This window comes from Neophocaena asiaeorientalis, unplaced genomic scaffold (genome assembly GCF_003031525.2).
Source record: "Neophocaena asiaeorientalis asiaeorientalis breed wild unplaced genomic scaffold, Neophocaena_asiaeorientalis_V1.1 scaffold69, whole genome shotgun sequence".
Classification (NCBI taxonomy): domain Eukaryota; kingdom Metazoa; phylum Chordata; class Mammalia; order Artiodactyla; family Phocoenidae; genus Neophocaena; species Neophocaena asiaeorientalis.
In genome coordinates this window covers 622,020-634,097 of record NW_020174373.1, presented here as the reverse complement: position 1 = coordinate 634,097, position 12,078 = coordinate 622,020, and the positions used below count along the sequence as shown (strand labels likewise).

The window sequence follows — 12,078 nt, the reverse complement described above, 5'->3', positions numbered from 1 at the left end:
CACCATTAGATGAACATCACAGGATAAGTGTTGCAGACAAAATTCACTGAGGAACCCTAAAAGCAATGAGTAAAGGTTTTGAGGAGAAACAGCGTGTTTTCATAGTCTAAAAGTACCTCCCCCAAGATATTTATCAATTACAAAGACAAAAATAATGATTTTACAGTAGAGATACCCCAAAGGAGACCAAGGTTAATGTCACCAGTAGCAAGACATCACACACTCCATATCACGCCCTGAAAAAGGTACTTTCTTCTTTGTAATTCTTTCCTACTTTTCATTGCTTGGTTTAGATTTTTTTCTCTCCCTCGTGTTTTTTGTTTATACCCTTTCTAGTCCTCTGGTGGTTGCCACCCTTAAACCCTCAACGCATCTATTTAACCTTACTATTTTCTATCAAATGTAACGATAGTTATCATCTATAACTTCACCCCAGACAAGACAGGAATGTTAGCGTATGTTCACCTGTCTCCCTCCTCTTTTATCCCCCAACCACCTCCCATGGGGACTGTTTATCCCAGATTATTTTCGTAATTATTCACCAATGCATTCCCAATTAACTCTCAATATTACTCATTTATTTGTTTTGCACTGCTTCTTACATTCTATTTCTTCTTTCTTGGATTCACATTTCATTGTGCTTGAGTATATCCTCAAGTAATTTTTTCTCAAAGGTCCTTGAGGGGTAAAACGGCTGAGCTTCTGCATATTTGAAACATCTTGATTTTGCTTTCAAATTGCATTTAGCTGAATACAGACATTTCATTTCAAAATTAGTTAGTCTAAGAGCTTTGAGGCCTCAGCTGTCTCAACCAGGCCGAGACCTGAAACGCATTTATTACATTTTCTTCTTTCTTCGTGCTCTGAAATGGTACCTTCTGTATCAACACTTGGGTTTCCTTCATTCATTCTGCTCAATGCTCAGGGAACACCCACAATCTAAAAATCCTTCCTCAGAGCTGAAATATTTCCTTGAATCCCTTCTCTCCACTCCTGTCCTTTCTGAAACTCCCAGTCTCAGACAGATGTTGGAGCTTCTGGGTCTATCTTTTCTATTCTCTAGTAGCTTTTCCACTTCTACTCCACATTTGTGCTTTCACATTGCACAGTATTCAAAGTCACCCTCTAAGAAAATACCACGTCATCACCAATTTCCTCCTGCTTTTTACCCAGTTATTTAAGGAATTTATGGCATCCTCACGATTGTATAAAGAGGGAGGTAGAGGGCCAAGATATGTCATTCTACGTTACTACAAGTAGCACCTGTGTCCTTACAGGCTTTTGTTCAGCTCTCCTTGCCTCCTTAACTTAAATTCCCGGAGGGAGAATTAAGTTTCAAGAATGCAATTTGTGTGAACCTACAAGCACGTGCTACTGGGTCCCCTTCCCTGCAGAAAGACTCCCCCAACCATGGATGCACCACCCAGCCTGGAGGAATGGCAGTCTCTTGAACACCGCCCCCTGGTCATTTGGAGTCACAGGTCACTGTTTACGTCCTACTGCCCTGACTGCATCATAGAGCACCGTTCCTCAACCCTACCAACGACCGCAAAATACGTAACTGGTTCTACAACAGTGCAACGAGGTCTGCCTCAGTGAGCCTTTCCCAGTCTTTCTGTAACACTGTCTCTGAACATTTTACAGTTCATTGTGAGTACCCTGAAAGACTGAAAAACACGCGCTGACAGCTTTGGACAGCTAAGGAGATAGGAATCTAGCAGAGAGCAGACATGTCTGGTTTTTTTGGCTTTATCAGTTCTATGTAACTGTTCCACGCACACCATGATTCAGGAGATGATGATGGGACCACAAAGAGGTCCCCCCAAGGATGCGTGGCTACCCCCAGGGTCACCGTTCCCAATGCCGGGTCCACTGCAGCCCTGGGTCTGACTGTGAAGACTCAGCGGCCCAGGCACAGGGAAACGTCCGCTGCACACAAATGTATTTTCTTCTCTTTTCTTTCTCTTTGGGGCCTGAAGGAATCATCTTAGGCAAGAAGAAATACACCTTGAGCATCCATTCATTTGAAACACTATTAGGAGAGTGGGTGACAGCCAATTTGGCTAAAGACTGATGACATCACTTAATGTCAATGACTAAGGTCTGTGCACGCCCCCGCCCCCCCCAAAACACCGACGTTTAAAAACACATTTGCCAGCCTGACGGGTCATAAGTATCACTGAGCTGTTTGACGTGACATGACTTCAATGTCTGTGAAGACAGAGTACGTATCACTTGGTCATGCCGTCTACCCTGGTTGTATCCATCCATCCATCTCTGCTTATCATCTGGAAGAGTTCTTTCATTATTCTCTGGACAACACCCTCTCCTCGTTATAAAGTTTGTAAATGGGCTCCCTACTTGGCTTGTTTTGCCTTTTACGTTTACACAAATACATCTGACATACAGCAGTTCTGGTACCCTTTGCTTTGTGTAATTAAAAATGGCAGACACGTGAAGCAATCATCTACGTCAGTGTCTGGAGACGTTTTTCATTATCACGAAAGCAATGAGGGTTGGCGGGGGGTGCGGGGTGCTCCTGGCACCTGGTGGGTGGAGACCAGGGATGCTGCTGCACAGGGCACAGGGCGCCCCTCATCCAAGGGTCCTCCAGCCCCAGATGTCAGTCACGCCAAGACTGAGAAGCTATATGTCTCGACTTCTAAGATTTTCCTACACTTCAAATTTTACCTTTATCTTCAAAATCTACCTGGAAATCATGTGGGTATGTGTTCAACTTTTATATAAAAGGATCACATCATTGCCTTTCTCTGATACAGTGATGTGATGAATTACAATGATAGATTTTTATACAATGAACTATCCTTGTTTTCTTACAGCAAGCATCATTTCTTTCTTTTTTTGTCTTCTTTATTTTATTGAAGTACAGTTGATTTACAATGCTGTGCTAGTTTCTGCTGTATAGCAGTGACACAGTTATACATACGTACACATTCTTTTTCATATTCTTTTCCATGATGGCTCATCACAGAATACTAAATATACAGTAGGACCCTGTTGTTTCTCCAGCGTCATTTATTTCTTTATTCCAGGGCTAGAGTTACCTTGTTGATAATCTGTACTGGGGGGCTTTTCTCATCTATATGCAAACACAGTCAAATCTGTAAATCAAGTTTCCGTATCAAGATTAGCACAATGTCTTAAAATAAAGGAACACGTTGATTTTTTTTCCCCCTAGGCGCTCAGATAGTTCTTTTTGCATGGAAATCAATTTACTGTACCCAGTTTTACAGAACATCCCTTACAATTGCCCAGGCCCAGGTCCTTCCCCCAGATAAGCCTTTGATAACATTCTCCATTTCTCCCACTGTTACTGGTCAACAGAAGGGCTTCACTTCTCCTGGTGTCAATGTGGATCATCTGAACTTCCCTAGAAGGATCAAGTATTTCCTACTTTCAATTTTATCAGCAAAGTGTTCTATGTAGTATTTAAGTTGCATCCAGCCACTGTGGAAAACAGTGTGGAGGTTTCTTACAAAACTAAAAACAGAGCTACCTTATGATCCAGCAATCCCACTCCTGGGCATATATCCGGAAAAAACTAATTCAAAAGGAAACATGCACCCCCCAATGTTCACAGCAGTCAAGACATGGAAGTTACCTAAATGTCCGTCGACAGAGGAATGGATAAAGAAGATGTGGTACATGTATACAATGGAATATTACTCAGCCATAACAAAGGATGAAAGGATGCCGTTTGCAGCAACATGGATGGACCTAGAGATGGTCACACTAAGTGAAGTACGTCAGAGAAAGACATATAACGTACGATAGCACTTATACGTGGAATCTAAAATATGATACAAATGAACTTGTTTACAAAACAGAAACAGACTCACAGACATGGAAAACAAACTTATGGTTACCGAAGAAGAAAGGGGGGAGGGATAAATTGTGAATTGGGGATTAAGAGATACACACTACTATATATAAAATAGATAACCAACAAGGACCTACTGTAGAGCACACAGAACTCTACTCAATATCCTGTAATAACCTATAAGGGAAAAGAATCTGAAAAAGAATATATATGTATGTACATATAACTGAATCACTTCCCTGTACACCTGAAAATAATACAACATTGTAATTCAACTATATTTCAATAAAAACGTAAAAAAAAATCTTTAACTTAGCTTAGGACAGTTGCTTCTCAAAGATGCCCTCTCCCCCCCCAAAATAACTGGCATCTGAATTTCCGTAGTTGAGACAAGACACGGTACCCACACAGAGTGTTGTCTACAAAGATTCTGAAGTTGGCCACACCCCTGGCAGAGCCTCCTCCTTTAATAACGACCGGAGGGCACTGTGCAGGTGTCTGAGGCCCCCCAGGACAGCTGGTGGTCCGGGCCCACAAACCATGGCTGGGACCTGCGTCTTCAGGAGGAAGGACCAGGTGTGTGTCTGAGTCTTACCTGAGCAGGTTGGACACCTGAGGGGTGACCAGCACCACCAGCCTCCTGGTGGCCCTGTGGTCCCGCAATGATTGCCCCAGCACCAGGGCCCCCTGGCAGTAGACGTCATTGGTAGCCAGCGTGACAAACGCTTGGTCAGACACTGTGGATGCAGACAAAAACAACAGGGTTATGTTTTCGACGGGTCTCATGGGACGGTGGGGCTGAGGGTCACCTCCAACTCTCTCAAGCTTCACGACTCTAACTGAATAGCTGTTCTAAAATACGCATCAAGGACATTTCACGTGCATCCTTTTGTTTCAAAATAAAGCAAAAAAAATTCTTCTTCAAAACAAAAAAAAAAGAAAAGAAACCACACACACACACAGGAAAAGAGGAAACCCTAAACACGAGTGGGACAAAGCCGAGTAGAGCATCATTAAAATTCCCTGGTTCAGGGGCTTCCCTGGTGGCGCAGTGGTTGGGAGTCCGCCTGCCGATGCAGGGGACACGGGTTCGTATCCCGATCCGGGAAGATCCCACATGCCGCGGAGCGGCTGGGCCCGTGAGCCATGGCCGCTGAGCCTGCGCGTCCGGAGCCTGTGCTCCGCAACGGGAGAGGCCACAACAGTGAGAGGCCCATATACCGCAAAAAAAAAAAAAAAAAAAAAAAAATTCCCTGGTTCAGATTAACAGATACAAACTACTGTATATAAAATAAACATGAGGTCCTACTTGTATAGCACAGGGAACCATATCCATTATCTTGTAATAACCTATCAGGGAAACGCGCCGAAATAACATAGATATATACGTATAACTGAATCACTTTGCTGTACACCTGAAATCAACACAACGTTGTAAATCGTCCAGACTTCAATTTAAAAAAACCTTCCTGGTGCTGCCACAGGGCAAATGGGCGTCGCTCAGACCCCTTAGGTGATTCTGCATTCAAGTCTCAAAAACTCACCCAAAATATTTGGGTCTTGGGCGAACGCAAAGCAACAGGTGGAAACAAAGCTTTGGATTTTCTGAGTCACCGTGAGGACTCCCACCCAGCTCAAAAGAACTGGGCTCTCAGAAGGAATGGCCAAAGCCATTAATTAAATTCCACACAACCCACTTGTTGGAAAGACTTCAACTCGAGGATATATGAGGCCGAGGAGATGGGAGAAGGGAAAATATATTGTCTCATTAACCAAAAGGCTCTCGGTTTCCTAATGTCTCCACAGCAGAGGAAGAAACTCGGCCAATCCAATTTATGGCAGTTTTGAATCTAAGTGGGAACTCGTGACATTGACTTTAACGGGGACTTTGAAACAACGTGAGTCTGGGGCCCCCAGGAGCTGGTTGCCAGGATAAAAACAAAGGGATCAAGAAATCCAGGCCTTGGCTCTCCCGCTGTCGACAGAAATTAAAATTCACAGCCCACGGCTGGAACACACAGAGCTCAGTTCTCAAAGACCAGACGGTCCTCCCCTCCAGCCACCATGCCCTGCCCAGAGCACGGCCCAAAGACACCGTCACGCCAAACAGAACACCAGGACCCAAGCTTCTGGAGCCGGTTTTCCTGGAGCTGGCATCGTACCCTTGACATTCCATTGGGGTAAACGCCCAAGTGTGCCTGTTCCAACAAGCTCCTGTCTACACATTATCCTGTATTAAGAGGGAATAAGAATTCCTGGCATTTCCACTGTGGGCAGAGTATTAACGACAGCAAACCTCAGAACTCAAGTCTGCAGCCTAAAAGATATCTGTCTTGCCATCCACCCATCCAGCCATTTTTCTACCCATCTATCATTATCTAACATCTGTCTATCCAACTGTTTATCATTCACCTATTACCTACATATCTATCTATATCACGTATCTCTATCTATAGACAGAGCCACATCATCTGGGAGGTCTCTGGGGACCCAGATGGCTGAGGCATGGGGCAGGTGGGCTACAGTGGGACCAGGCAGCAGCGACGGGCAACTGTCCAGAGCTTCCGATTCTCGGGGAGGAGACAGACACGGCTGGGTCTGCAGAGAGGGTTTTACAGAACTACTGGACTCTTCCTTTGCTAGGGGGAGGGATTATGGCTTCTGTTAACAGGATGACAAGACAGCCCCAGGGGAGAGAAGACCCCCTTTCTCCAGCGACCCCAAGACTCAACGTCACGTTCTAGGTCAAGGACACATGACTCCAAAGCCCGGCCCCCAGGGGCCGGGGCATGATGGTGCAAAATCATGCCTGGATAAAATCTCCATCTCAAGTGCAAAGGCAGACCAGTGGATGTTAATGTCACAAACGCCGAAGACTTCATGGACAAGTCTGCAGATTCCAACCTTACCTTTAAGAAACCCCCGTCTGTCAGGTTTGGGCGTGGCATCGAAAAAACACGCCACAATTATCCAAGCCTCCTGCATTGAAAGGCTGAGTTTCCACCAGGCAGGGCGCTGGCGAGGGGAATTTTGGCATGCGTGCAGGGTGGGAAAACAGAAATAGAACGGGTGGCTGTCCTCCAGCCCCAGGTTGGGGGGAAAAAAACTGCCGCAAAAACCGAGCTCATCCTGAAGACGGCGGCGGCTGACAGTTTTATAACAGGTCTGGGAGAAATGTTTACTTCTCTTCCTCGCCTTCCTCTACCCCACCCCCCTTACCCCCAACCCCCCGTTTAACATCCTGACTTCCTCCTCTGCCCCTCCTCTTAGACTCAAAGGTGTTTTTTGTTCCCTGCAAAGTGCTGAACACCCAGATGGGCTCTTTCTAGCACATTCCGTGGCCGATGTGTCCGAACGACCCTCCTGAATGCTACCATTATATTGACCCCAGCGGGTTGGCAGAAAACGTGTTTTTCACTCTGCAGACCTCCAAACCGCCGCCTGGAACAGACAGACTTTTCTGCTTCCCTGCGAAGACTCTGACAGCACAGCGCAGCACACGGCAGGATACGTGCCTTTTCTGCCCCAACAATTCTCCTCTCTAAGGCACAGAGGAGGTACAGAAGCATGGAAACCGCTCCCTGAATTACCAAATCGCTCCTCTGAATAAAAAGTAACCAGATTTTTTTTTTTTCCTGAAAAATGCGCTCATGGTACAGAAGCATGGAAACGGCTCCCTGAATTACCAAATCGCTCCTCTGAATAAAAAGTAACCAGATTTTTTTTTTCCTGAAAAATGCGCTCGTGCATGTTCAGGCCCGGACTGGTGCAAGCACGGGATGTCTTCATGATAAAACCAGGATGGGCCTCTTTCCCACGGGTGGAGGTTATGTTTCATCACCACATTTCTTGGGAGCTTTTTTTGGCCATGTCGCAGCATGCGGGATCTTAGTTCTCCCACCAGGTATGGAACCCGTGCCCCCTGCATTGGAAGCACGGAGTCCCAACCACTGGATCCCCAGGGAACTTCTCCATCATCACGTTTCTACGCTTTGGAAGTCTACTGTCCAAATCGGATGTCCACTCCAGACCCAAGAGAAGGCAGACAGGACCGAACTGCAGCCCTGGGGGGCCAGGGCTCGCCGAAGCCCCAGCATCTGGCCACGGTCGGCCTGCCGCCCCGCTGCGAGATTAACCCTGGATCTTTACCGGAATAACCAGTTCCGCCTCCAGTCTGACCTCGAGGGGCGAGGCTGGGGGAGGGGAACCACAGGCTCTGTCTTCCCAGAGCCATAGGGGCATGAACTCCCACGGGTCTCCGCGTCCGTGAGACGCCCACGCGTTTCCACGCTGGCCAACAAACCAGCCCATTTCATCTCCAAGGGCTACTTTTACACAGAAGGAAGATTACCAAACCTCAGCGCCCCCTGACCATACTAAACCTCGCCCGCCTCCCAGCTGCTGAGACCCCCATCTCCACCTGCCCCAGGGACACCAAGCTCTCCAGCCCCGGGGGACACTGGGAAGGCGCACCGTGGGAGCTAAGGGGTTGGGGACGACCTTGCGTGCCCCCAGCTCCCGACCCCTCCCCGCCCAGCCCAGGAGTCTGCGGCGTCTCCGCTCGGACATCTCACCTTTAACCGGCCAGCCCCAAAGTAAACGTTTGCAGTGGCCTCCCGGGCCGGGCCCAAGGCCGGCGCGCTGCCCGGGCAGAGGCCACGCTGGAAACGTGATCTTACTGAAAGAACGCTCAGTGAGGGAAGGAAAGGGGCATGCAAGCGTGCACGGCGCGTGTGCGCAGGAGAGAGTAACTGAAAATCAATGAGTGAGTGATGGAGTGATGGGCACCTCGGCTGCTGAATACGTGCGTCAGGGAGGGAGAGAATCATGAGTGAATGAATGGAGTCGATAAACGAGGGCATACATTTATGAATGAATGCATGCATGAGCGAGTGAATTAATGAACGTGTGAATGCAGGAGTGGACGAATGGAATGAATGAATGCACGTGTGAGTGCATGCCCGCATGAGTGGACGAGTCGCCATCTGAACCCTGTGAGCCACGGCGGGTTGTAGAGAAGGAGAGAGGAGTGGGCCAGATGCTGTCCTCAAGGAGGGTGCAGCCACTGGCTGGGGCCATAGGAGCGCGTAAGCACCAGGGGCCCGAGAAACCAGGCGGTATCTCAGGAATTCTCCCACCTGCTGGACCTTGCCCATCCAACACGTTGTCATGTCCTGCGGGATCAAGGGTCCAGGGAACACGGATCGACAGAAGGAATGGACATTCCTGAGTAACGGGGCTTCCTGCTCTGAAAATGTCACCTGGGGTGTGGGTGGAAGGCGTCCCAGGGGGGGTCATCTCTCCACTACACCAACTATAGCCCCAGCAGGCCTCACTCCCCGACCCCCCCCCTTTTTTTTTGTTGCTTCTCCACCATCTGTGCAAACGTCAACATAGTTTTAACAAAGACAAAGGAGTTCTTCCCACGCGGATGTCCTGATCTCGGGGAACCCGCCCCCTCAGGGTTCCACACTTCACACTTTGGGAACCGGTACAATTTAAGCTCAAGAAGCGACAGAAAAAATCTTAAGAGAGGACATAGCCGATGCTAAACCTCGTTAGCGATCAACGCAGTAAGGCGTGGATGTCACCCATCGCCCAGCAGACTGGGATATCTGTCTGGGCTTTCATGCCCCATGGGGAACAGGGGGCTTTGCAGGCTTAAAAGCCATCGGGGCTCACTTGCCTTGGAATAAGAAGGGGATTCCCCGTGCCATGTGGGGAGACAGATGAGGCAAGTGCCCAGAGCCTCAGGGCATCTGTCCACAGACACAGCACCGTGGATGGATAGCCATCAGCCTCGAGGGACAGATGCCGCAGGTGTTTTCAGCATCCCGTCACGGATGGGCTCAGAGCTGTCTCAGAAATCGCATCCAGGTGACAGAGCTGGGCCAGGCTGGCTGGAAAACGCTAGGGCAGGACCCCACCTCATCACGCTGTCTGCAGAATGCAGATCTCGTATGCGATGAAAGTGTGGCTGATGTCGCTAAGCAGGAAAAGAGCACGGACCCCTCTGCCCGCCCCCTGGGCACTATGTGCACGTACTTATTATCGGGGTGCTGCAAGATGTCTGCGGGACTTACTGAGCCTCTAGAAGTCTCCCTGAAATCCCTGCAGCTTCTGAACCATTGGTGGAAGCATCAGGATCTGAGTAACAACCAGGGGAAGACTCTTCCTGCAGTCAGTGCTGGTTTGGGTTTGGTTTTGTTTTTTTCCTTAACCGTTTTTTTAAAATTGAAGTATAGTTCATTTACGACGTTGTGTTACTTTCTAGTAGACAGCAAAGTGATTCAGTTATATGTATATTCTTTTCAAAATTCTTTTCCATTATAGAAAAGAATCTATTGCTTTTTAATAAAAGATTAATACAAAGAATCTACTTCCGTTTATTTTCCATCTTGTTATAACAGGATACTGAGTATCGCTCCTTGTGCTACACAGTAGGTCCTTGTCCATCTGTTCTGTGTACAGTAGTTTGTACCTGTTAACCCCATACTCCTAATTTATCCCTCCCCCATCCCTTTCCCCTTTGGGAACCCTAAGTCTGTTTTCTACATCTGTGACTCTGTTTCTGTCTCGTACAGGAGTTCATTTGTATCGTTTTTGTAGATTCCACATGTAAGTGACATCAAATGATATTTGTCTTTCTCTGACTTACTTAATATGACAGTGCTGGTTTTCTGTCCCCTGCCAGCCAACCTGAAAGAGGCCCAGGTGCTTCTGACGCAGCCGGACAGTCTCAGGAAGGGTCCGTTCTGAGCCCCGAGGTCTCCTCAGCCCCCAGCAGCGCCCTGGCTTCCAGAGGAAGGGGACGGTTTCCCAGCCTCTGTGCTTGTCTGACTGTTGTCTCCAGTGTTTGCCAAGTGTCCCCACTCATCCGTGCCACAGGGTCATTCCCCTTGGTCCCATTCTGGCCTCTTTCTGCCCCAGGGGTGCAGTGCTCCTGTGTGACACTGGAGATATGGGGAAAAGGACCCGCCAGAGCGTTCCGACAAGAGGTCCCCTTTGAAACGTCCCAGACAGCGTCTGCGTCCTTCAGTCCACAGTGCGGGGTGGTGAGATTCTAAAATTTTCCCTTTGCCCTGGGTTAGAAGTTACCTGCCTGCAGGATTTCCACCTCAGGACCAGGGACGTTCAGAAGTGGGTGACTCTCAGATGTGGGGTGTCCTGTGCACTGGGGTTGTGGAGCAGCATCCCTGGTACCCACACCCCACAAAACGAAGCCAAGTACGACTCCACACATCACCAACTGTGCCCCTGGGGAGAGAGCCATGCAGAGTTTCAAACTACAATCGCAGATAGATCATGATAGACAGATAGATAGATAGATAAATCATAGATAGACAGATAGAGATACATAGATGATAGATCTAGCAGGTAAATGATAATAGAATTATAATAGATAGGTAGATGATAGATCCAAAGATAGAAAGATAGATAGCAAAGACCAAAGTCTTTGCTGTCATGGGCACGTCCTGTGCCCTGTGGGGGGCGGAGCAGCCTCCCTGCTCTCCACCCATCAGATACCAGTAGCTCTTCCCAGCTGTGACAGTAAAAGCGTCCCTAGGCATCGCCAAGTGTCTCTGGGGGAGTACAATTGTCTCTGGTTGCGAACTACAGCCAGAGAGAGAGGGAGAAAGAGAGATGATGGAAGATGATTGACATGTGGATAGATTGACAGGATAGATACACAAATAGATAATAGAAAATAGATAGGTTAATTACAATTATAATATATAGATGAGAGCGAGAAAGAGGTTGATTGATAAATAGAAGATAGAATCTCTGATGCTAAGTCAGGGTTTCTCACCCTCAGCACTGCTGACATCGGGGCTGGGTGACTCTGATGTGGGGCGTCCTGTGCCCTGTGGGGTGTGAAGCAGCATCCCAGGTCTCCACCCGCCAGGTGCCAGGAGCACCCCCTCCCCACTTGTGACAGCTTGACAACTGTGTCTCTGTTTTGACGCCAGCTGAGAGAAGGAGGGGATTTCTTTGGCCCCGAGGGGAAGAGAGGGTTAACAAGCTACAGTCCAGGTTGGGGGAGGGGGCGTGGATCACGGCACGTCCTAGCCGGGTTGGGGAGAAAATGAGCACCTTCAAGGCCAAGTTGAAACCCAGACACTGCGCAGGCGGATTCCTTCAACCCCATCCCTAAACGCACCATTTCATTATGCTTTCCCGCTGGTAAATAATCCTAGGAATTCCGAATTCTACCCAAGTCCCTGGAGGACGGAAAA

General features: G+C 48.2%; 1 protein-coding gene across 1 annotated transcript in view; it reads right to left on the bottom strand.

Moving 5' to 3' along the window:
• The window catches only part of GYG2 (glycogenin 2), a 31,051-nt gene extending 24,225 nt beyond the window's left edge, over window positions 1–6,826 (bottom strand). The window contains exons 1-2 of the mRNA XM_024756290.1: window positions 6,751–6,826; window positions 4,437–4,578 (exon numbers count right to left, since the gene is read on the bottom strand). Coding sequence (XP_024612058.1) covers window positions 4,437–4,578; window positions 6,751–6,826 — 218 coding nt within the window. The remainder of the gene's footprint in view (window positions 1–4,436; window positions 4,579–6,750) is intronic.
• Window positions 6,827–12,078: the final 5,252 nt, after the last annotated feature.